The 27,057-nt window shown below is 37.5% G+C and overlaps 1 protein-coding gene and 1 long non-coding RNA gene across 13 annotated transcripts in view; one reads left to right on the forward strand and one right to left on the reverse strand.

Annotated features, from left to right (window-relative positions):
• KHDRBS2 (KH RNA binding domain containing, signal transduction associated 2) overlaps window positions 1-27,057 on the forward strand; it is a 363,971-nt gene that overhangs the window by 220,032 nt on the left and 116,882 nt on the right. For all 12 annotated transcript variants that reach the window (XR_009966189.1, XR_009966187.1, XR_009966191.1 and 9 more), the window contains exons 5-6: window positions 3,911-4,038; window positions 6,482-6,677. Coding sequence is in view for 2 of the 12 variants with exons in the window: in XM_062626121.1 (XP_062482105.1) it covers window positions 3,911-4,038; window positions 6,482-6,677 (324 nt within the window). In the remaining 10 variants the exon portion in view is untranslated. The remainder of the gene's footprint in view (window positions 1-3,910; window positions 4,039-6,481; window positions 6,678-27,057) is intronic.
• On the reverse strand, window positions 11,648-13,216 carry LOC134167453 (uncharacterized). The gene is made up of 2 exons (XR_009966197.1): window positions 13,148-13,216; window positions 11,648-11,972 (listed from the first exon to the last, which is right to left on the reverse strand). It is a non-coding gene; the product is annotated as an uncharacterized LOC134167453 (long non-coding RNA).

Consider the following 27,057-nt stretch of genomic DNA (forward strand, 5'->3'; position numbering starts at 1 on the left):
GTTCAGGCAGTGCAGACTGAGATTTCTAGAACCATAGGACCTCTGCGTAAGCCAGCCATAAATTTGAGTTACTGGTACCTTGGGACCTTTGGGAAGCACCTTAAGAGTTACAGAGAAAATAGCTACAAGAAAAGCATTTATTTTTGTGACTACTTTTTCACTTAGTTAAAATCAAGGAATTTGATTACTTAAATACAAAGTGTTATGTAGTTGTTTGTCTGTGGACTTAAGATACCTGTTGATCTGTCCTAGTAGTAGCAACACCATGTGGAAGATAGTCTGCACTTCACATGATAAATGTCTAGCTTAACTGTGTAAGGAATGTGTGTATGTTATAAAATGTCGTCTATATAAGGGACCAAGTGAGCCCTATTAATACTTCAAAGTGTCAATATTAAGAATTATGATTTTAGGCTAGACTTACATAACTCTGCATCCTTAAGGTAACTTGTATTTAATCCAAATTACTCTTCCCTTAACTGTGGAATTAGAATGAAATTCAGCTGTCACAGATAAGAATAATGATATTTATTAATAGTATAAATCATTCAAACACATGGAAAGAATTTTAATGTGTGAAGCACATCAGGACAGGAGATCACAGTCCTTAAGGGATTGATTTATCCTTGACTGCTGTGAGCCTTTATTATGCTAATGATAGATATATATTCCCAAAATCCGTTGAGTCTATCTATGCTTTACCCTTTGATTTCTTTATTAACTGTCCTGCCTTGTCACTACACGTTCTTGTTAATTCAGATCAGGTTTTGCAGCTTGCGTCATACTTGCTATTTTTTACCAAAATGGTTTATTGAGTTCTCTAGCATCTTATGTGCTTTTCCCTCTTTGCCGCACCTCTCTGCTGCTGCTGCCAGAAGGGCCCTGGGTGAGCTGCCACCAGTCTGACTCTGATGCTAATGGGCTTCCTTTTTTTCTACAGCAGTCAAGGCAACCTAATTAATCATTCCCAACTGACATTAATAAACATATTTTTGGTAATCTGGGGTAAACATGTTCATGTACTCTAGAATACTGAAAAGTTTTATCTGAATATGTAATTTGGTTTCAGGCACTTATGTAAACATTACAGTTTATGGTGCTGCTGACTTTGCTAAGGTTGTAAATTCTTGGTATTTCTAAAGTCAAGATGCAAGTTTAGGTGGATACTCGTAGGTGATTTGCTCAAATACAACAGTTCTTTGCAAACACTGACCACTGTGATACAAGTAGATGGCACCCTTAGTATAATCAGTAAATAGTGAAGCTGTTTATAGGTAGTAATGTCTTTAAGGATATAAACAAGAGCAAAACAAATAGGCTAATGTAGATTATCAGCTGATAGACTGGCTATAAGATTATTAGAAAGCTAGAAGAAAAGCTGAGAAGTACAGAACATCTCCCATGAACTTATTTTAATATGAAGAGTAGAGGGATTATTCTAAAACATAGCATTCTACTACAGTGTGTACCTACTTCATTATACTTTTTTCAGTACAGGTATGTCTTCAACATCTTGTGCTCTCTCTTGGGACTAGATATATATGAAGCTTCAGCTGCATAATTTTGCTAATGTGCTATTCACCTACAATTAAATATTCAGCAGGATACTCTTTCTAGCTAAGCTCATGTAGCAGTTATGAAAGATTAATTGAGTGTTATGTTTCTCTGTAATGAAGGAGTTGAAGTGAGCATTTCTGTTGAAAATTTCAGATTTTAGGTTTAGAAATTATGGTCTTTATTATGTGTTATGAATGGAACATAAGATAATTGATCTATATAGAGTTACAAATTTTTATTGAAATCTTTCTCTTTCAGGATCCCATCCCAGCATCTTAATTACAGCCTTCATGTACTTTGTTGTCTTTACCTTGCATTTCAAAATACATTGTAGATACTTCTTAACTTGACATGCAGTAAATAACCTGAGGAAAAACTAAGGACATTGCATAGCACAGTGGTGTAGATTTGCAGATCTGGCTCTATGTTATAGATTTTATTTGGATTTTCTGTTTCATCAATAGTAAGATTTTAAATGACACGTGTATCTGAATAGCAGCTCTGTGGCAATTTCTGATAGAATTCATTTATAAGACAGTGTTAAAAAAAAAAAAAACAGATTAAAGCAGCAGCACAGTTCCAATTCCTGTCCCTTGAAGGTCCTTTCTCCATTTTTTTTTTTTTTTCCTCTTCCCCACATCTTTCTCTTACAAAATTTTCTTGCATTGTTAATGAAGTGCAGTCCCAGCGCTGGTCTGGAGTCTGAAGGGTGAACTTAATCAGCAAGTAGGAAGTCCTAATCCTTGTAAAGCCAGTATGCATAATAGATGATATTAAGCAAGCCGCAGTAGATTGTACCTGTTCAGCAATTGCTGTAAATGTGACATCACTGATTTTGTCTGTGCTTTTTGCTCTGTGTTTTACACAGAGCATTGATTTAGGAAGATGTCTTTTGCTTATTACCATTAATGTTAGAATGGTAGAAAAATGTGAAAAAGGATTTGGGGATTGGTGTGAACTCAAAGCCGTGAACTGGTTTACTAGCAAATTAGGGATTTGATTTCAATTATGATTCTGCTGCAAGTATAAATGAGGTTCTTTTCTGAATTTCATTAGTGGATTTTACTCCAGCTTCAGTCTGTAAAAATTTAGAAGGGAAATTGTGACCAGATTAACACTCTCTTAGAACACAGAAGATCTGCATCATGTCTTTAAACAGATTTCCTGGACCTCCTCAGGAGGGAGAAGGAACACCTTAATTCCATCTACCTGTTTGCTAGGTTTTTAACTTGGCTAAAAAGAGGCATCACTTATATATCCTGGAGAGTCACCCATCCGAGACAGGAGGCACTGTAGCATTTTCAGACTCTTGCATGACAGTCAGTGGCAGTTGCTTGTGCAAGGATGGAGAAATTCAATAGCTGAAATTCAGTAATCCTTTATGTTTTCAAACACTAATTATCTGTCGCACAGTTGCGCTGCCAGTGAGTCGGCTGATGCACTGGGCTCTTATTACTGTGATCAGCAGGCAAAGAGCAGAACACCAAAGGAAGGAAGCTAAAAAAAAGGGACTTCTGACTGCGACAGAGGTTACAAAATAAGTAAAAATTGCCCAATATTATGTATTTTGTATCAGTAAGAAAAGGAAATTCGTCTGATGTTCTGTTTACTGAGTTTGCAGTGATAAAGTTGATACCCTGCAGTCTTGGAATGGGCCTGTTTTATATCATTTAACAATTTTATATAGTAAACATATCTTTGTTACTTATGAATCTGAAAGAGAGAGCTCTTTCTCCTGTAAGAAGTTATTTAGTAGATAAACAGAATAATTGAAGGCTTCATTCAGTGGTGCTAATTGGTACTGGATTAAATCACCTAATCAAATGACTCTAGTATAAATTCTGTATACTAAGGTGCAATGTAAGGTGGAATTTGCATTTTAAGTGAATAAGGGTAGCCAGGGGTGTCTGCCAAAAAATATATATATGTAAAAGGCATTTTTTGATCTAATTTCAAGTTGAGATTGGTACCTTTTATATGTGAAAGTCCATTTGCATCTTGTATACAGATATATTCTTAATGTATCCTTTGTATTTATACTTGCTATGCCTTGTGTGGTTTATTCTGTGTGTACATGTTCTTTATGGCCACCTTCACTCCCTGTATAAATTTGTCTGTCCACTTACTGTAGGTACTTGCCCGCTCCCAATGTATGTTTTTTTTCAGCATGCAGGTGATACTGCAGAATGATTCACCCAAATACCATCCATGTAATTTCTGGTTTGGGTGTATTGGCAGCTCAGCCAAGACACAAACTTTCAAAATAAAAACTTTCAAAACACAAACTTTCTGGTTTGGGTGCTTTCATGGTCAAAATGCAAACTTTCAGCAAGTTTTACCTTTTGCATTTTAGGACTATAATGATGAAATTCGCCAGGAACAGCTGAGAGAACTGTCATATTTGAATGGTTCTGAGGATTCAGCGCGTGGACGGGGCATTCGAGGAAGAGGGATTCGTGTGCCACCTGCAGCTCCTTCAAGGTGTGGTAACCTGAGCTATTATGCTAATGGCTTTAGACAGCATAAACAATGGCAAAACAAGCATATCTAAAAAAAAAAATAAAAATTAAAGAAAGTCAAGTACACATCATGGTCAGTGAACCAAAATGTTTTCCTTCTGATAGCTTGTATGATCTATGTTATGCCTACAGTTCTATCACCTACAATTTACAGGCTACAGTGAGTGGTATACAAATAATCAACAAATCAGAGCAGATTATGAAGTTGGTGAAAGGGTATTTCTAGGAAAGAACATTGCTATGTTGGCACAGCAGTGTAGTGGTCAGCAGCATGAAATTGATGGTCAGTGAAATAGTATAGTCAGAGATGGCTACATAGTCTGGGTGGAACTTTTATTTGCCAGACAATTACTTTTTTTTTTTTGTATGTGTATTGTATCTATAATACATATATATTGCATTATATATTATCTATTGCATGGATTAACAATTTTGTATGAATTAGACTGTCATCATCTAAAAACACTGATGTATGAATATTTCATGAATTCTTCCAAGTATTTTTGCAGATACAGGTAGCAGCTCTGCTCTTTTGTGAGGCCAATATATAATCTTAATACACTCTTTCAGACACATTTTTCACTGTGAGCCCTTAAGAAATCTGTTGCCTCAGGCATCTAAGTTACCTAGCAACTTTTAGGTGTCCACAGACATCATTTCAGGGTAAGTCCTAAGAAATCCACTTTTATTTTGGAAGAAATAGGATATGGAGGTACCTTATTTCATGCTGACAGAGGAGCTGTTCTTTGGTAATTGAACTGGCTGATCTTGCCTATGACCTTTCTTTTTTCCCCTGAAGGTTTCCATCATGTTTTCACTCAGTTTTTCTTGAACGCAATTTTTTATCAGGAATATGATGCACATACATAGGATTTTTTACACTTTGCGTTCATGACCATCTTCCATACAAAGTATTTTTGGGCTCAGAAACAAGTCTTCCTTACACCTAAGATATCTGAAGGGCTTGACTTAATAATAACGTTCAGGACATCACTGCAACACACTGGCAGCTTTTAAATTCGGTTCAGAGCATAATCAGCGAAGTTCTGGCTCCTGCAAGATACCCAACTGATTGCATCAGTTGCACAGATACAGAAACTTGGATGCTTTGCTTATTCTCCAGTCAGATAGCCGGGGAGAATATTAAAAAAGAAAAACAACACTGAAGTATTTAAGATAAATATTTATGATAATAATTTACAGTAATAGCATAATGACATTTATAGTGGTGCAGTTGGTAAGCTGGAAGGAAGGGATGCCTTCCAGAAGAACCTTGACAGGCTTGAGAAGTGGGCCATATGAACCTCATGAAGTACAGGAAAGAACAAGTGCAGAGTCCTGCACATGGGTAATCCATGACCAGTGTCAGCCCAGACTGGAGTATGAAGTGATTGAGAGCAATTCCTAAGGATTGAAAAGGATTCCCTAAGGAATGAAAAGCAGACGTGCACTCGCAGTGCAGAAATCCAACCATATCCTGGACCACATCAAAGAAGCGTAACCAGCAGGTCAGGGAAGGTGATTGTCCCCCTGTACTCTGCTTTCATGAGACCCCACCTTGATTACTGCATTTAGCTCTAGAGTCCCCAGCACAAGAAAGGCATGGACCTGTTAGAGTGGGTCTAGATGAGGGCCATGAAAATGGTCAGAGGCTGGAGTACCTCTCCAATCAGAAAGCCTAAGAGAGTTGGGCTTGTTCAGCCTGAAAAAGAGAAGGCTTCAGGGAGCCATATGATATAGCTACAAGAACCTCTTTTTAACCATTAACAACTTCTGACTTACCAAATACTTTACAGCAAGGTGGATATTGTATAAATACATAGGAAGATGCTAAACCTCCCTGCTCTTGTCTGTATGCTACTCTTCTCTCTGCACAGTAGGGGAAAGCAGAATCCTGTGCTGCACTTCCCTTGTGCTGAAATAAATTAAATGGACAGCAAAGTTATCACTCACTTTTATACTCTTGCTCTACTTTGCCTTGAAAGTTTCTGCCATACTGCAGCATACTCTGCCAGTCAGTTTCTCCCACCCACCAATAAACATGAGAGTGAGAGTGGTGACTGCCATCATAAAATAGTTTGAGAGCAAAAGAAAAAGTTACTCACTTTCTTCTCTATAAGTACTTTGGAGTAACTTTGCAACTCTGTGAACTACGATGATCCAGAATTTCATTAGTACGAGCAGCAAGATGAGGTGTAAAAGGCACTAGATGGTGTAAAAATAATGCCTTTCCATAATACGAGTTCTGCCTGATATTGCCTAAAAGTGCTTGACATTGTAGCTGCCAAAGTTATATGACACTTTAAATAACAGTAAAAATGTAAGAGCGTTTAAAATGCGGTAGCACTTGTGTGTCCTCCCTTGCCGTTCACACCAAGGTAATCATTCGGTTTTTACCCCCTCAGGGGACGTGGGGGTGCAATTCCTCCTCCCCCGCCTGGAAGAGGTGCCCAAGCACCCCGAGGAGCACCAGTGACCCGTGGAGCCCTCCCAGTCCCACCAGTGGCGAGAGGTGTCCCCACCCCTCGAGCAAGGGGCGCCCCAGCTGTCCCGGGCTACAGACCACCCCCGCCACCTGCACACGAGGCCTATGAAGAATATGTAAGTAACTGCGTGCATTCATAACATGTGTGAGCCAAGCTGTGTGGGGAACATCAAGTACCTCTGATCTGGAAGACTCCAGGTCAAAAATTCTGTCTCTTCTGCTTACCCCTGTGGTAAATTACAGTCTGGGCGATGCAGTGTGTCTCCAGAGCTGTGGTTTTGGTGATGTGGGCTCATAGAATTGTTCACAGCACAGTTTTGGATATGAGAAGGTCATACTGGGTAGATCTCAGGGTGTCATGAAAGAGCAATACAGATATTCTAAAGATTGTATTATAATTAAAAGTCACTCATTACTGTAGGCAAGTTCTTAGGAATAACAGATTATATCCTTTGTGAGAAAATGGGATTTTTTTGGTTCTTCAAAAACCTTTTTATTACATGTAAATAGATACATGTAAGTTTGTATTCAGCATTGTGTTATAGATACATAACAAATAGAAATTCGGGTAGTTTTCATGGAAGCTGATACACTGATGCATATTTAGCAAGAGCGGAACTGTCACTTTTTCTTATGAGATGTTAAAAATAATTGTTCTGTAAACATCAAAGCTTTCAAGTCATCCTCATTAATGCTCCCTTCTGTAACTATCACCATAACAACAAATACCCAGGTAGAGAGGAAAGTGCTATCAGTTACGATGTCTGACTTTTTCCAGCTGTGGCAAATCCGAGGGTGAAATGAACATCCCGCTCATTCTGTAATTCTATCACAAGGAGAACTGTTGAGGAGACACACTATAATTGAGAAGATGCAGTTTTATTCAATTAATAGTCTTCTTAGAACAGAAAAAAAATAAACCGAAACAGAAATTAGTCTTTGTTGAAAAAGCTTTACTCAACAATCTGTATTTACAGAGTAGAGATTAGATCACGGCCAATTCAAATCAGGGACACACATTCTGTTAATGCCAAGAATCACAATTGAACAACAGCTGCAGAAAAGGAGGGGAAGAAAGTTACTCTCTGTTATTCTTTACCTCAACACAATTTCCATCTTTAATGAGACGATAGCTCTGCTAAAAAAGGAACTTAAAAAGTATATCCTTCCTTGATAGGTAGTGTATTATCCACTAGTGTCAAAATGTATGACGCTTTCTGTGCAGAACTCCATCTTTTTTTAATCCATGAGTGACAAATTTCAAAATAGAGCTCTTGTGATGTAAGATTAATATTATCAATTTAGTAAATATTTTCTTCTTTTTGTTTGTTTGTTTTTCAGCTACAGTACTAGTAAATGTCCTAGGGTATTAAGCAGTTTTTAAGGAACATTTCTTACACTTTTTATGGATGGTAAATATATGGAAAGCAGGGGGAGAAGTTGAGGGAGCTGGATTATCAAGGTGAGGAAAGCATTCAGCCAATTCCACGTTTTTTGAAGTGCTTACACTCCGAGGAGCGCCAAATATGCACACAGTTAAATGAGTCGTTTTAGTTTGTAATAGATTACTCCAATAAAAACAAATGTGGTTTTGTTTTTATTTTGCCTACTTAGATATGCAAGAAGCATATCACTTTATAGGACAAATTCAGATGTTTTAGAGATCCTTTCATCTCCTGTGTCCTTTCAGCATTGCTATTCCACTGTTAGGAATATGTGGGTTTCCCCTGACTTGCTGTCATTCACCAGTTTGCAATGAAAATCTTTTGCCATCTTGCAAAGACTTGTAAGTGCAGTCTAAATCATCTTGGTATTTTATGGGTATATTATGACTGAGATAATAATTAAAACTCTGTTGGATGTGAAGGTAGAAGGAAAAAGTCACTGTCATACATCTGTACATGAATTTGTAAATGATATTTTAGGGGGAAATATTTTTCATTTTGCAGGAAATAATCAGTACAGTTTTTCTTCCCAAATAAACCACTATATTACATATCCAGCTGGATACTAAAAGCAAGTGGATCTGTTTGTTGACCAGTAGCATAATTGTTGTTCTTTCACACTGAATCCTAGAGATGAAAAAAAAAAAAATGAATAATTTATCCAATTTACTTTGTCTTATTTTCTGCTTGTAGGCCACCTAAAAGCATATTACAATTTCGTTGTAAATGGTTTTTGGTTTTGAATACAGTGTTTCACTCCAATTTTTGCCTACTATATGCAAGCACCATTGGTTTGAGTAGTTGTGCACGAGTGCAAAGTCATTGATTGTGTGTATTGATATTTTTGATTTTTCTTTGCTCCAACAGAATGTAGCCATTTGAATGCTGAGCTGGAAGTGAACTCAAGAAATAGAACAGGGTGGCTACAGCACATATTTTTTTTAATGTTTAAACAGCATTTAATGAAAAAAATCTGGAACTACTTACTCAGCACTACTAATCAGAGATTGGACTGACTGACCTTGAAACACCGTAACTGTTCAAATCAGTTTGCATAAGCATTTGAAAGTTTGTGTCAGTCTTTTGTAACTAGCCAATATCTAAATATTTTGAGGTTTCCTGATGGCCTGAGAGGCCAGAAAAGCAGATGTCTAAAAGTTTCTCAAGAAAACTCTTGTCACCGGTGAAAATACTCACATTCAACACTTTGAATGTTGAACAAAGAGAAAATTATTTGAAACGACTTTCAGAAGGAAAGAGGTAGTAACCCACCTCATGCCTTCTTTACTTATTTTTGAAACATATATGTAGTTTTTATTGCAGTGTACATAGTATCTTAGAGGAACTTCGGAAGGCTACCCACAGGAAGAGGAGGTACAGACATATAGAAGATATATGAAAAAGGAAATAAACGCCTACTACATGAACCTTACTCACTTTAAAAACAGCTCACTGTGTGTCAGTTTGGAGGAGGAACTTAACTAACAGCTGCATGCAGCTTCTGTGCTCAGAGAGGTGGTCCTGGTGTGTAACCTGGTGTCACGGTTTAACCGCAGCTGCCAACTAAGTACCGTGCAGCCACTTGTTCCCCACACTGTGGGACTGGGGGAGAAAATCAGAAGAGTAAAAGTGGGAGAGCTCACGGGGTGAGATAAAGACAGTTTAACAGGTAAAACAAAAGCTGCTCATGCAAGCAAAGCAAAATGAGGAATTCATTCACCTCTTTCCACCAGCAGGTGTTCAGCCACCTCCAGCAAAGCAGGGCTTCATCATGCATAATGGGTACTTGTGAAGACAAATACCATAATTCTGACCATCCCCATCCTTCGTTCTTTTTCCCCTAGCTTTATGTGCTGAGTATGACATCATACAGTATGGGATGTCCCTTTGATCAGTTGGGATCAGCTGTCCTGGCTGTGTCCCCTCCTAACTTCTTGTGCGCCCCCAGCCCCCTCACTGGTGGGTGGGGTGAGGAGCAGAAAAGGCCTTGACTCTATCTAAGCACTGCTCACTGAGAAGTAAAACATCTCTGTATTACGAACCCTGTTTTCAGTACAAATCCAAAACATAGCTCAGTACTAGCTACTGTGAAGAAAACTGACTTTATCCCAGCCCAAACCAGCACACCTTGTGAATAAGAGCGCGGTTCAAGGCTATTAACCTTAGTTCAGTGTGACCGATCTGTAAGTGCTCCTTTTGTGCTGAAGGAGACGTCCTCCAGAGTTCAGTTCAGAGCAGAAGCTTGACCTGGTCATTGTGAACTTTATTCAAAAGAAGATTCTTTCACTAAGCTGAACTTAGCCCTTTGTCATTACTCTCTCAGATAAAATTTTACATTTCTAACTGCAAACATCACCATAGTGAAGTTGTCCCTAGTTGCTGAAAGGGACTCAAAACTTTATTAAAAAACAGCCTTCTGGACCTCAGGTTCTGTTGTGTTGTTTTGTTGTTTAACTGAAAATCACTCAAGAGTGGTTCCCCATTAAATGTGTTATAGATCATACTCCTACTCCTTCCATAAATGCAGTACATAAATTAAATTGAATTGCTGCTTAATTCTTCTTTCTGTGTGTAGCAATGCATGCCATGACCAGCTTGCAGCAGTGACTCAGTCTGGAACCTTTCAAAACCGCTGATTTACCAGTGACCATGTTGTTACTCTGAGGATGCTGAAAAGCCTGCTGTGAATAGTAGGGAGTTCCAGTAGGCTCCTCGGTTAGAACTAATGACAAGATGTCTGTTTGGGATTTATCAAGCAGCTTCTGTAAATTAGGTTCATATCTACATTGCATTGGGCACAGATGTTTCGATTAGAGAGAATGGTACTAGAATTGCATTTTAATTGCCTCTTTTCATCTTGTGTAGTTGTGGTCTGGGGTTTTAGTTTTGTCTATTAGACAGCTGATGTCCCATCTACAAATCTTAAAGTGTTTCTATATCAGTGCACCAAGATAGGAGAGAGTAATTGAAAATGAGTTCAGATATTGTTTCAGTTCTGCATCATCATCATTATTGGCAAGGGCAAGGGCAAGACCGATTTTGTGCAACTTTTTCATTACAAAGGTTAAGATTTATTTGATTGGACATCTACTTTATCACGTGTGTGACATATAGTAAGGAAAATTAACATTAGTACAATCTTTACAGATTGAGGGGAGATTTCTGGAGTCTTTTCTCAACAGTAGGCAACTTTAAGGCTAAGTAAGGTCTTGCTGGCAACTTCTGCAATAGACATGACTGACTGAGGTTCATGATTTATACCAAAGTGAAGAGTTAAGTGCTTGAGTAGATATTCTACTGGAAGAAGCATCCTGTTGAGGCAATAAAGCCGGTGTTCAGCACTATATATTTTAATCTGAGCATCCAGACTTTTTCACTCAAGATTAAACCTAAATATTTGAAGGGTACTTAACCCAAATATAAGCCAAAAATACCATTGCTTTCAGATCCTGTGTTGGAAGGATTTGCATTTGACTCTGGAGCTGTATTTTTGCCTTCTGAAATCAGGAGTTAGTAATGAGCTGTGCAGTGATATTTTTCTTTGCATTTTTTTAGAGCTATGATGAGCCTTGCTAAGAGGTCTGACTTAGCACCCCAGATGCAAAGAACTGACAAAAAAAGAAAAATTTGGGACTAAAATATGCATTGCTTTTATATTTTACTTGCAAATGCATTTTTTTTTCCTGGATAAGAAAGACTTTTGCACAGAAAGCCACTCATCTTAATATGAATACTTAGATGAGTTTCATGTATTTACAAAGTACATAATTTTTTTTTCCAAGAAATAGGTCAGTCTTTTGAGACACTGAGAAGCTGGTACAGCTCCTAGGCCTAGGATAGCCAGATTAAAAAGCAATTTTAAACACAAATATTCTCTCTTGCCTCTCATTTAATTGATCAAACCACCCAAACACAGCTTCTTGTTATCTTCTGGAATAAGTGAAGAGCTATGCTTTTAGAAAGTCACTGGAAAAGAACCACACAGTAAGATAGATTGTGCTTTTAATGTCATGTTGGTTTCCCCTTCATTTCAAGCTATTTAAAACGAAAGCAAATGCCACATTCAACTGTTTATTCTATGCTCAATGATTATTTACTTTTTTGAGTAGTTTTCAAACTGAAACAACTATGCTCATTTATTCAGTGCCAACCTAGACAATGAAAAGACTGACAATAAGAGGCATTTTGTCACACTTCAACGTTTTAAAAAGAAGGATCAGCATTTACATGATCCCCAAAATTGTGGTTGCAGAACTTTTGTTAATATTTTAAGCAGGAACTCATAGGGCTTTTAAATCCATTCTATCTGCCACTTCTGATGGAAACTGTATAAAAAGTGGCACTTCCTGTTCATGACATACTTGCACCTGTGTTAGAGCTTTAATGTATTTGTTAAAGTGAGCAATTGGTACTTGATTCTGCTACTTTTGAAGTCTATTTGTATAATCCCGGTAGGGCATTCACAGTGAGAGTGAGGCCCAGACAATAAAGAAGTCTTATTCCAAACCGTAAAATAGTGAAATATATTGGATATAATGAGAATCAAGGGAGATTATTTTCCTTTTTTTTTTTTTTTTTTCCTAAGTTGGTATTTCCAAGTTTTAAGGTATGGCACTTACTTAATTCTGTGCCTCTTTTGGGTGAAAAAAAAGTCAATGAAGAATGTACTGAGACTAAAGAGCATTTAAATAAAGCTGGAATTATAGACATATTAATCTTCATGGCTGAACAACATATTGATTAAATATGATTGATTACCTATATATGCCCAAGGCACTTAGAAGAAGAGCTAAGCTATATTCAAGTTACATCTGCTGTGACTTGAAAAATCAAATTTTATCTTTACTATAATAGCAATAAGCAGAATAATGTTTATATTATCTGAAAGAACCTTTTGAGCTTTAGAAGAATACTGTGAATGGTTGTCTCACAAAGTTAGAGTGGATTTTTCAGTTAGTTATTTAAACTTTGGAGAATTTGGGCTGTGGAAAGTATAAATATATTTATTGTCAGAAAATCCAGCAACACAGATACAGAATGAAGTAGTAGCAAATATTTTGTGGTTTTCTAAGAGCAAAAACCACCGTCAGCACCAAACCTTCCGTATTTGGGAACCTGCAGTTCTACAGTTTTTTGCTTACCTATGCAAACTGTACTTTGGATCTTATAGATGGTACTTGCCGTCTCACAGATGATAGTCTGAATAAATAAGGCTTGCCTCATGAGACCAAAGGAACTATCCTGACATCAGTGCATCAATGAACATGAATGTTGCTTTCACACTCATCACTGCTATGAATTTCTCACAAACTGGCAATGTGCTCTAAAGCAGACTTTATTATATAATTTTCCTTATTTGTTTTTATTTTATATAATAATTATTTATAATAATTTAGTAATCATAGGTATTCAATAGACTAAACTTTTCTCATAAAATACATAAAACTCTGACATCTACTTATAAATGCTGCAGAAAGATTTTGTGGAGGATAAGCTTTTCTGTTGTCTTCTTCAGGCTCTCCTTACTTAGCAAAAATAATTCTCTTCTTGACCTTATTTGTCAAGTTTTCAGTTCAAAATTATTTTCTGTGCTAGACAGAGTAGAAAAGAAAATGCTGAGGCAGCTGTACATGTTTTTAGTATTATACATGATGTTAATACAACCACAACCTAATAAATATTTATATTTGTTATCTAGAGCTCTAAGTGAAGGGCATCTCTCGACTGATCATCCAGATGATCATGTGGTCCTTAAATATTCATGGTGTATACAGTTATATTCATTCCTAAGATCTTACATAAAAAATATATGGAGTATTCCTCATAGAGACAGAATCTGCCTCCATCATGCAGTGCACCATTTAATCATTAAACAGTGCGATTGTTCAGGAGTCTGTTACGAAATATCCTTCTCTACTGTCACTTGGAACTGTCACAACTTGTCACTCGGCGATATGATGGAGAGGAATCTTGGTTGGTATAAAGTAACTCTGTGGGCATTTGCTGACTAAACATTGTCATGCGACTGTAACTCCATCAATGTTATCTTTTTCATGGTAAATTGCAAAAGTGAGTTGCAAACTTTTGTTTATACTTAGAGAGTTGCTGTTAAAGACTTGGGATGAGTCCAGTTTAATTAGAGCTGTTGAGAGTTTGGTTACTGTGTGAATTCAGCATGGGTGGAAGGCTTGGGTTTTCTCTTTCACTTCCCAAAGTTTCTTATCCAGGTTTAGTCCACCAAGATACTAAAAAGCAAGTAATTTTGCACTGCAAAGTTCATCATGAGTGGGCAGTTCCCAGGGAACTAGACACATACAAACTCAGTGGTAATGAGAACAGCTCAGTTTTTGCAGACTGGTAAGCGCAGAGACTTCAGCTGTGCCAGGGAGAAGCCCTGAGCTCTAGTTTGAGGAAAGGCTCTGGGTCATAAGATGCTATGGCACTTAACGTCATCACACCAGCCTTGCCTCCAGCATAGCACTCTTACTCACGTGTTTTTCAGTGTACCCTTTTGGGGAACTCAGATTAGTGGCTTTTTGTTACACTACATAAAACAAGTGCTCTTTATAGCAATAGATTTCATGTACACCTAACGGAGTACTTCTGGTTTGTGTATTATCTTTATTTACTAGCAATTTTCAGTGTAGCTAAAAGGTTAACTTTATTAATATAGTAAAATTGCACAGTTTAGGAATCAGTTTATATTAATCAAAGAATTGTATGGATTGTTCCAAAAGAAGATTTTAGTTAAACTGGAATTTAAAGGCATGTATTTAAAAATACTTCCTGTTGCAGTAAGCTTTCATCAGAGTTCATCTATGTTGTTCTCTTTAGTACATTTGTGACATTGTCATCTTGTAAAAAATACCTCTGCATAAAACTGCAGAGATACATATTTAGCAGCTGCACTTAAAATCAAAGGCAGACATTACAGAGCACAGTTCTGTTTCATTCTCTGGCTGATGGGCCTTTTAGCCAGTTGCCTCTATCCATATACTTAGTGCTTACTCAGGATAATTGAAAAAGGAGATTTGGTTTTGGTACAATAAAAGGCCTGAAAGTTGTCTTACATGCTTATAATCTTTTTTTCGCCTTCATTATGTTCAGTGCATTTGCAACTGATTTTCAGTTAGGAAGAAAAATGTTTGTGCTAGATGAATTATCTCGCCTATTTGGGCATAGAAGCACCTGTCCAGCAATATGCCTGTTCTTTCTGGGTATTTAAGGGATGCTGAAATGTATAGGTGAGCCTACATCTTCATACACATAGGAATGCATATATATACCCCATGTATATATTGTATAGAAGGCTGTCTCCAGATGTGTCTTGGATGCAGGCCACCTGCAACCACACAGCAGCAATTGCTTCTCCAGAGGCAGCATGTGAATGTCCTGTATCTATTGCTTTTGGAAGGAGAAGGGTTTATAACTCTACAACTGCCTTAGCATTTCCAGTTAATCTTTGCTTGGGCACAGAAATGCATACTTGCATTCTGATGCGGATATGTGTATATGTTATCTATAGCTACAGCACAGAAAAATGTGGTCCATTTCTTCCAAAATGTCTGTTTATAAGGACTTGATATTGCACAGAGCTCCTTTACAGCTAGCAATGTGCATGAGTAATTGTGTAAGGAATCAGCATGAAGGATCAGAGAAGTAAGATTTAACATATATTTTTTCTTTTCTAATATGAAAAAAAAAGATACTAACAAGTATTTGAAATAATAGGTTTACTCAGATGGAGTGGATGAAGTACATGGGGGGTGTTCTATATTTTGTTTAGCAATGTGGTATTAAAGTGACTGGGACATTCATATGAATATCTCTTTGTCAGAGGAAGAGGTCAGCGTAGTTCTCAAATATGCTCAGTTGTAAAACAGTCAGATCAGGTATATTTTATCAAAGGTGCAGACTTAATGCACCTCTTTAAACCATAGCAAAAATGTTGAGAAAATTGATCTTGTTATGAAACACAGTACTTTTGAGTTTGACCTATAGGGCTCTTAGAGAGTATAGCAATCACTAGAAGAGGGAGATGCAGTATAACAGCTCCAAGACAATAAAGCAGAAGGCTAGAAGTGAAAAACATTCTTTCTCCATATAGACCTGTTGAAATTATGGTTGCCTGAATTTTAATAGCCTCTATAGTCATTTAAGTGCTGTTACTCATAGACAGCTAATATCTGTCTGACTGACGGCTGTTGTTTTGCAGCTCTTAGTATGGTGTAAAAATCTGTGGAATGCAACATCTGAAATCATGGAGTGCAATGTTTGTTCAGTGAAATTAGATGAGTAAATTCTTCTTCTATCCCAAGACCCTCTTGCAGACGTACCCCCGCACTACCTTATGCAATACAGTAAAAGCACTGTTAAATGTTCTCAAAATCAGTATATTTGTCCAAGTGGAGTGAATAACATTACATATCAGTTCCTAACAAGGTGCTTTAAGTGTAGCCTTGGTGTTCCTACTGTCCTCCAACTCTTTTGGTGTCAATTACTGAGTTTCTGTTATGAAAATATTAGGCATCCTTCAGATAATATGCTACCACAAATTCTTTTGATGGCCACGTGTCTGTCAAATGCAAATTATTTAAGTCTGAATGGGAACACAGCAACTTTAAGGTCATCTTTGATTTGGACTTTCCAGTCCCTGATTGTTGTTTCTTTGCAAACCAACCTTTGCAAACCAACCAGATATATGAAAGGTGAGTCTTATTATGGGGCAAGATATAAATTAATGCACTGTACAGAAGGATTTTAATAGTTTTAGTTTCTCTTGACCTGTATTAGACTCACAGAGCTTTTACCAGTTTCTTTTTTTTTTATTTAAAAAAAAAAAGAATAAATTAAATTATTAACCCTATTGATTATTCTTTCTGAGGACTAAACTGTAAAATATGCAAGAATACATTTGAAGTGTGCACAAATCAGTATTTTAAAAATAAATTGTCCAACTCTGATGTTGCATCATTTTACTCAACACTGGATTTCTATAATCACATGTACTCATGCCCTCGTCTTTATCAAGACTTTGCATGTTTATACCAGTCCTCAGATGTGCTAGAGCTGGGAATTTTCTGAGAAGAAAAAAAAAAGTAATTAAGAAATACTACATTTAAAAGACGTTGAAATTCAAAGATATTTATTTCTATTTTATCAGGCAGTTACCATCAGTCATTGTGCTTTTTGAACAAACACTGCTTGTAATACTTAACTGACATGCAGAGTTAAAATGTATGCTTCTTTCTTTCAAAACAAATCTTGTTTTAAGAATAGATAATTCCATTTTTATTACCTATTTGTGTGCTACTGCAAAAAATGGCTTCGGAGCCAGGTTTGGTTTGGCTCGCTTTGGTTTTATTGCCGAAATTGCTGTTATGTAAAAGTTTGCAACGTTGTTTTATTTTTATTTAATTATCAATAATATTAAAATAATAAGTGTTTTTAAACTTAAACTGAATTTTGAACTTTGAGTTTTCCAAGTGTTTTGACAGATCTGCATCAGTTAACTAGATGGTATGCAAATAAAGAAAAAAGATTATAAACAAATAAAAGTAGAGGGTGTGTAAATCAAGCTGTAGAGGAGATGCAGAAGGGACTTGTGTTTCGTTGCAAGTTAGATTTTGCCATATTTAAGTATGGCCACTGTAGCTGGGAGTAAAAGAAAAGAAAAAAGAAAAGCATAGAATCACTGAAATGCAGTTGTGGAGTCTGAGTGCATCTATCAAATAAATTAGAAGCCGCAATACTTTGGTCATATTTCACTTTCCCTGAACAGCCATTTCACTTTCCTGCAAGGCCACCCTTCATGCAAACACCCAAAACAAATAAATCCAAAAAGTCATTTGGAGCCTTTCTAGCTTATTTCTCCTGAGGTATCTATTATAAGTTGTCATTTTGAAAAAAACAGCAGAAGTATCTTGTATGTGCTGAACGTAACACAGAGCAACAAGGGGGGTGGGGGGGGAAGGGAAGTAATTTTGATTGTGTTTTATTCATTTCACCCAGCTTTCATTTTTGTTTTCTAAGGTAAAAATCTGATGCAAGCGATTTGTCTTGTATTTGCATAGTCTAATTGAGTATAGTAGTGGAGTATAATTATAAGTGAGGTTACTACCTCAGATGTAGCTGTAGTTAGTAACTGTATGGCTGAATCAATGGTTAGTGCATGTACTATTTTTATCTCCATGCACAGTGCAATATGTAGAGGAGTGCACGTGTTTTCCTCCTTCAGAATCTGTTGCAGTCCAGTGTTGTGGTATCCACTTGAGCAGGAAGCACAGGGAAAGAAGCTTTAAATCCCTGAAACCAGAGGAAAAAAAGTCAGTGTCTCACATCTTGGACTAATGAAATGCTGAATTAAAAAGAGTGAAAGGACTACTTTTACTCTACTCTTCTAACTTTTGCACAATTTCTACAGAAGTAACATACACGCCTCGCCATCAGAGAGGTCTCAGCGTTGAGAGCAGGACTTGCCTTCTTGCAACCCAAACAATGGCACCAAAGTCTTGGTGAAGATCTAAGTTTATGCAAAGCTCTGTTTTCACCCTTTCAAAGAGGACAGCTAAAGGGTGCTAGAGGGTACAGCACTGTGAATACCAGTCTTAGTTACCTAAGTGTTTCTGTACATCATTCAAGAAAATGCATCCATCCTGGATGTCATTAATTCCAGTATGGTTCTTTTGTTTATCCAGGATCCAGAAATTTAAGATCTTACATCACACAAAGTTTGCAAGCAAAGCAGGCTTCTAAGTCCTTAAATTATTTCTGATAACAGGACTTAAATTCTAAATAACTTAGCTTGTTTTTTTGCATACTGTTCATTTGGGGGGGGGGGGGGGGGGGGGGGGAGTGGGGAATGATTCTGTCTCTAAAAAATCCTGCCTTTCTGCTTTGATGAGTCTGTCACCTTACTAGGAGGAAAGCAGACTACAGTGTGGCAAGGAGCTAATACTGCTTTGATAGTCCCTGACTGAATGGATCTGCTTTATTTCCTAAGGACCTCAGTCGAGCTGTATACAGTCATTTGCTGTTTGTGTTGAAGGAAAGGAATTGTTATGAAGAACTAAGCTTCCACATTGTTTGGAAACTACCAACTTATCCATACTCGATCAGAATTTATATATTTGAGGGTAAGCAAAACAGGTCACTAGGTACAACCTGAGCTGTTTAACATTCTGTAGAGCAGAAGTAATGAATGAAATCTGAAAGATGTTAAAACAAACTTCCCAGTTTCAGTAACATGAGGCTTTTCCTTCCCTAGCTGGGAGATAATCTTGTTGAATATTTCCTTTAAAGCCGTGTATCAGTATTGCCACACTGAGTGTACAAATTTCTATGACTTAGATGTTGAGTAGCCATGATAAAGAATTAGAACATTATTTTGGGAAGGAAATTGCCTTCAGTTATTACTGAGATATTTTCCATCCTCTCAAAATGATACATACTGATGCAATAATTTGCTTTGTAAAGAACAATTTTACTCTGCTAAAAGTGCTGGTTAATTTAACACTGTAAGTTTTATCACTCGAGGTTGTCTTCTTGAACTGTCCAGAGAGCTGCTGACCTTTTTAAAAAAGCAAAGTGAAAAATCCAAAAATATACTTTGTTTCTAAGTTCAAAATATTATTTATTTCATGAAGCCTGGTTGATGCAGCCTAGAATTTTATGACTGCTTTATAATTTCCTTATTAAGGAAAAAAAGTCTGAAAGTCAACAGAAAAGATGCTGTATAAAAGACTGAGTGTTGCTGTAGCCTACTTCATCCACTGAGAGGAAGACAATATAGAAACAAAGAAAATGAACACTGAATTAACAAAACCAGCAGGATTCTTAGGATGCATACAGGTTTGCATAAATGATCTATAGGTTGTCTAATCATCATGGTCCTTAAGGCTGCATATTAAAAAAAAATATGCAGTCTTTAGGGAAAAAGGATAGCAAATATTTTGTGTTGGCAGGTGGTCATGCAAGATTATTCCATTGCCTGAGCAGAGTTCACAAGTACAAGTGATGTAATAATAGATGAATGCATCACTGTAAATCCAGAGTGGCTTTTCAGAAAAAGGAGACAGACAGCAAAATGAGAACAGTTGTATTTCCAGGTAGAAAATGAGATATTTCAAGAAAATTACTACTGGATGTGTTGAAGCAAGCTTTTATCCCCTGAGATACTCTTCGTTGGACCACCTGTCAAATCGTCAAAAATGTTACTGTCACCTTATTCTTCACAGCAATAGGTTTAAACAGCTCTTTCATCTGGAAGCAGTGGTAACAATTTCAGGCCTTATGCAAGCACATGTAAAACAGATGCATTTTTTCATGGATGAAGTTAGGACAGTGGGCTGAATCTCCTAGGTATAACTGTCCTTACTCTAGTACCTAGCTAGAGGTCAAGAGAAGGGGGAACCTGAAATGTGTGCAGTTATCTTTTACTGCATATCAACTGGGGCTGCAATGGAAGCCATAAACTTCAAAGTAACATTTCAGTATGTGCCAAGTTCAGAATTTCCCCCAGGACCATGATGTAACCTGCTCTTGCAGCATGATTTCTGAATAGACCTGGTTAGCAGGAGCAGGGGTCTCTGTAAGACAAAGCAGAAAATGTAGTAGATTGCCTAAACATTAGTACAATCCAGCTGTGACAGCTTGACTTTTTTATTTATTTATTTATTTTAATTCTTCCAGGATTTTAGGTGAGCAGTTTAGATTTAAAGATGCCTAAAGCAAACCACAAAAGACAAATTGACTTGTTGAATTAGAGTTGCTTGTCCTTCATAGTCCTTGGAGGGGTACAGGTATAGATAAAAGCCCAACAAAAAGCCTTGTTTAAATTTTAGCAAGCAGCTCTCAGAGGCGTAGGAGCTGTCCTTTACCGGTCCTAATGAAAAAAACTCATCATGCATAATCTTTCAACAAAGAGGCTTATTGAACACAACAGGAATGTAAAGATTATTCCAAAGGGTGCCAGCCACTATATGAGTTGCCCTTGTGATTTACAGCTGCAATATCATGCCCTGCATGAATTCTGTGACATAACAATCTGTCAGTCCTTGAAGCTATGAAGTCACCCCTTGGAGATAACTGAGTCAGCCTCACATTGATGGTCATTTCAGGACATGACTATCAGTTCTTTGCTTAATAATAAAATTGTGAGGAGATTTAAAATGCCATGCTTTAGGTATAAGACTAACAATCCTACTAAACTATAATAGAGGTGATAGATATTTTAAGATACTTGAAGTACTAATCTAGTCCGAAATTATGTGTCAGATCCATTTCAAAATGGATAGATAGGAACTGACAAGGGTCCATAAGCAGCTTGGAAAAGAAGTGAGATGTTGTAACCAGGTTATTTAGTGAGATGTTAAAAATATTCAGTCATTTTTACTAAGATACGGAGAACTGAAGAGTTCCAACCATCTTCAGCTGTGAAGGTCTATGTTTTAATTTATGTGTGCTTATTTAAGATTCCAAAGTTGTTTGGATAGTATACAAATAAAAGATGCAAACATTCATTGTTCCCAGAGATTTTCCGTTGTATGGAAGAATTTCCTGTAGTGATACGCTGCTCCTTAATGTCATCAGCATGGGGACTGAGCCACTTATAGGAACATGTTAAATGAGGCTGATTCTTTTAGATACACATCCTTCTTTCCATTAAGGATGAATATCATTTAAGCTAGTTGTATCTGCTTGAGAACTTGTCTGTTTAGAGAAATTAGTGTTTTCTTTGCAGTAAGAGGTCAGGAAAAGAAGCTTGTGACAGCTTCATGTTGGAGCTCACTCCATCATCTCTGACTGGTCCCTGAAGAGTTTCTGTCTCAGGAGCAGGGCAAGCTTCAGCTTGTGATTTACAGCTGCAATACCAGACCCTGCATGAAAGTCCTGACATAATTGTGTTGATTCTAGAAGCTGCAGAGCTCAAAATCCTTATGGAAAGTTCAGTTCTTCCTGATAAAGGAAGTTTTCAGCCAGCCTCTGATTGGTGGAAGATCTTTGAGATTTTTCAGTCCAGTGAGCAAATCAACAGCTATGAGGCTCAAGAGAGAAAGAGAGGTATAACGTGCACAGAGGAATGAAGATTTGCGTGTTACATCTGGTAGTAGTTAGATTTTGCTAAGCACGGATAGCTTCATGCAGATACACCACGTTATGGCATCATATACTTGTGTTCAGGCCTGTGCTCTCACCCTGTGTAGATTAATAGTGAATGCATAAGTGGGGGAGCTTAGAAAATTAGAGAACTTGTGAAGTTCTCAACTAGACCTAATCAATGTATGCTGGTGTCTGTGAAGAGGATGTGCTAGACTGTCAGATATTCTTGTAATACTCTTTAACAAAACCACAGAAAGTTCTTACAGAAGTATATATTCTGTTGAACTTTTCATTTTGAGAAAGATGGGGTTTTAATAGAAGTCGTTATACATGAAGTAGCTTTGAATGCAGTGAAAATGTACTCAGGTCTCTGTTTGCAAATTGTCTTTATAATATTGTCAAATCACTGAGGTACTTCCAGCACAGCTGCACTTACAGTGAGTCATATACTCTGCACATGAAAGTTATTAGCATAATGACTATTTAAAAATGTGTTTATATTAAGCACACAGATTTTCTTTTGGGGGGCAAATAACCACAATATGGATAATGAACAATTTGTATCTCTAATTCATTTTTTAAAAGGCAAAACAGGAACTGATAGCTATGCGCTTGATATTTTTCATTGCAAGCTTATTGCTACCACGCAACTTTTCCTTCACCATGGATTTATGACAGCAAAAATACAAGGGTAGTCTTCGTTCCAGTCATCCCCTATAAATATTGCTGATTCATGCAATGCACTACTGTCTGGATACTGATCCTTTTGATCTGCTTGGCCTGCATTTATTCTTGGTACTGCTGACTTTACTAAAAAGACATTTCACATTGCGTGTGAGACAGAAATTTCAGTCATGCCCAACACCATGTTTTGTGTTCTTCAGATTTTTGTTTCACCTCCTCTGTTATCACCCAGAAGCCTTCTATTACAGATTATAGATGGCGCTTCTTTCAGTTTATCTCACTACTGATAACGAGTAACGTTATCAGACATACTGGAAATCATTTTCAGTATCTCTAATCTAAGCAAGTGAGGTCTGTCCTGCATCCCCGACTCGTGTCTGCAAGCTGCAGTTTGTAGGCAGTATGTCATCACTGTCATAATAAATGTGGTATTAAAAAACACATTCATCTTGCCAGATGAGACTTTTTCAGCAATGTATGTAAGAGATTCTGCAAATAGCTCTTGGTATCAAAGGAGCTCACAGAGATAAATAAAAGAGCCAAAAAATGAATAGACCTTTCATATTTCCTTCTCTTGATTACCTATCCAAACCCATAGAATTAATGTTGTAGTCATTATGCATTATTTATATGTCATCAAGTATATAGTAGGCACTTTGCAAACATACGGTAAAGCCAAGTCTGGGCCAAGACATGTACATTCTAACAAAGTGTGGACCAGTGGGAGGGGTTGTAAAGGGTAAGTGAAAGCTCACTGCCATTGATATGTATCAGGGTCCAGTCCTTTAAGGGATTCGTTTTGGAAGGGTGGTTGGTTGAAAAACTGATATAAAAGAGGCAAGAAATTTCAAACCTCTTTTAACAACCAAATGGAATTTATGCATGCAGTTTTCAGAAAGTCTCTTAGAAATTAACTTTTTAATAAGCCTCTTCAAGGAATCAGTTCATCAAACACAGTGCCCAAAGTTGCTTTATTCCCATATTTTAAATTTTGGGTTTGCTTTGAATAAAAGACAATTCTCCCTATCACCTGAACTTCCACAGATCTTAAATCTAAATTGAACAGAAGCTTCCTATTGCACTGAAATGAAAGAATGGATGTAGGTTAATGTCAACACCAGAGTTACTCCAGAAACTGTTTTCCCACAGTTGCACCTCAAGAAGATGCAAAACTCTGTGCTTTTCTGTGTGAAAACACTAAAAGGTACACTCATTAAGCAGCAGAAACCTAATATAAAAGTCATCTTTAATCTATGCAATAGATGCATTTTCTATTGACTTGAAAGTCATGTCTGTAGCTGAAATTAGAAAGCAGAAAACAAATGAAAGAAAGGTAACAATGAAAATAGTGCTCAAAATAATGAAGAAAAAATTGAGAACTTGGGGTTGGATCTTGGGGAGTGAAATCTTCAATAAAAAGTAAGAATCGGAATTGAAAATCAGGATGTCGCACATTACGTATTTGCCCCAGACTCAAGCATCCTCATATTTCATTTGATACCACAACAGCTCACTCAGTGAGGCATTAAAAGGGAAACCATACAAGAAAAGAGGGTTTGTTGGTCAGTCGTTTTTGTATGTTTCTGTAATAATGGTAAAGAATAAAGGTCATTTATATGAGAAACACTTGCTCCCAAAACACTTAGTATTCTACATGGACTTATGATGCAGTATTATCAAATCACATTAGATTGCATGAACTTTTCTGCAATGTAATCAAATGGGGAAAAAAAATACAGTGTATCAGATTAGTTTCACAAGAGTAGTATTTATATCTTGCAAGCAATGGCATATGCTGAGAGCAATACTGTTTCCAGCTTGTGAGGCAACACTGTTTTTTCCTGAGAATTATTCTGTTTCCTAAAACTGTAGCAAACAGATATTTCAAGTATTGTACAGTTGCAAGACTACCTCAGACTGGTTTTGCATCGGTATAAATTCTGCATTCACTGATAAATAAAGTGTTTTGAAAGAGAATCAGCAAGAATGCAATAAACCTTCAGACTAAACAATTTTCTAGCATCTAAAAGGAAAATGCTAGAATGCATCTTGTGTAGGCAGCGGACCAGTTTTATTCTCGACTTGAATTGGTACAAGCGTACTGAATCGAATTTAGGCAACAAGAAGGACCCGAAGGAAAATTTGCAGCAAGAAAGGAAAAAGAAATGAGGAAGCCATAAAAGTAAGATAAAGAAAGCAAATTATGAAAGCAAGCAAAGGCAGCAAATTCGAATTTTCAGAGAAAAAATAAAAGATGGTGTTGAAATAAATGAATGCAGTATAAAGAAAGACAGAAGTATTTGGAATATTGGAATTACATGTCTCTGTGTGACAGAGAGAGGTTAAAAGCCTAGCTGAGAGAATGAGAGCAAAGCAACAAGCCCCGCTATGCTTGTATTGAGGAGCAAGGGTCACTAATAAAGGGGAAAAAAGAGAATCAAAATGATGGAGTGGAGGAAAGATTGGAGAGGAGGAGTAGATTGGAGAAGATGTTGTAAGTATAGAAAAATATATAGAAAAATACTGGTCTCCAGCTGGAGACCAGTAACGAGTGGTGCCCCTCAGGGATCAGTGTTGGGACCGGTCTTGTTCAACATCTTTGTTGCTGACATGGACAGTGGGATTGAGTTTGCCCTCAGCAAGTTTGCCGATGACACCAAGCTGTGTGGTTTGGTTGATACGCTGGAGGGAAGGAATGCCATCCAGAGGGACCTTGACACGCTTGTGAGGTGGGCTGATGCCAACCTCATGAAGTTTAACCATGCCAAGTGCAAGGTCCTGCACCTGGGTTGGAGCAATCCCAGGCACAGCTACAGGTTGGGCAGAGAAGAGATTCAGAGCAGCCCTGTGGAGAAGGACTTGGGGGTGTTGGTTGATGAGAAAATGAACATGAGCCGGCTTCAGTGTGCACTTGCAGCCCAGAAAGCCAATTGTATCCTGGGCTGCATCAAAAGGAGCGTGACCAGCAGGTCAAAGGAGGTGATCCTGCCCCTCTACTCTGCTCTTGTGAGACCTCACCTGCATTACTGTGTGCAGTTCTGGTGTCCTCAACATAAAAAGGACATGGAACTGTTGGGACAAGTCCAGAGGAGGGCCACAAGGATGATCAGGGGCCTGGAGCACCTCCCATATGAAGATAGGCTGAGAAAGTTGGGGCTGTGAATCCTGGAGAAGAGAAGGCTGCATGGAGACCTCATAGCAGCCTTCCAGTATCTGAAGGGGACCTATAGGGATGCTGGGAGGGACTCTTCATTAGGGACTGTAGTGATAGGACAAGGGGTAGTGGGTTAAAACTTAAACAGGGGAAGTTTAGGTTAGATATAAGGAAGTTCTTTACTGTGAGGGTGGTGAGGCACTGGAATGGGTTGCCCAAAGTGGTGAAAGGTCCGTTCTTGGCAGTGTTCAAGGCCAGGTTGGACAGAGCCTTGGGTGACATGGTTTAGTGTGAGGTTTAGCAGGGGGGTTGGAACTTGATGATCTTAAGGTCCTTTCCAACCCTAACTATTCTATGATTCTATGATTTTAGAATTCTTCTGAAATTGTATTTCTGAAATATATGAAGTTAAATTGTTCAATCAACCTGATGCTTTGCAAAAAGTCTCCTAACAGCCAGTGCCTTGCAGGACTCAGTCTTATATGGCTACAAATTGAAGTCATGATGTATTATGAGTTTATACATCTTTCTCTCCACCTTTTTTACATCAGTAAAGACTGGCAAAATCCCAAATTGCATTCTTCTCAAAATTTAAAACGTAAACAGACCTTCACACACTATATGTGATATACATTTCTATTGTTAGAAACACCATGAAATTCTTCCCCTGGAGATGTATGCCTTTTGGGCGGGGGACAGTATTTTCTCCAGCATTATTAGCAAATAATTCTTCATTGGGCTTCAGAATTTTTTTATTATTTTTCTGGAATGTTTTAGTAGGTCATTCTTTTTTTCCATCAGTCGCGTCTCCCATAAAATTTTAAAAATACATCATTTTGTGAGGCTGTAGTTTATGATGTTAACATGAATGGGATACTCACTTTCTAGTTTGTTACTAGGCAAAAGCTTTTAGGTCACCCGTTTGTTTAAACCTGTTTGGGGATGACTGTTTTGAATAGCTGAACCTAGTTCTTTCTCACAACATACCAGTTTCATCAAAAAATTAGTTCTCTTGGGCTCAAACTATCTTACAAGTTGTTGGGCCTGGCTAGAGAAAGGCTATTAAAGAAACCCATCAAGCACCTAAAACTGGCTTAGTAGTACAGGTTGACC

This window comes from Pezoporus occidentalis, unplaced genomic scaffold, assembly GCF_034315485.1.
Source record: "Pezoporus occidentalis ecotype Australia unplaced genomic scaffold, CSIRO_AGI_Poc_V1 ctg29, whole genome shotgun sequence".
Taxonomy (NCBI): Eukaryota; Metazoa; Chordata; class Aves; order Psittaciformes; family Psittacidae; genus Pezoporus; species Pezoporus occidentalis.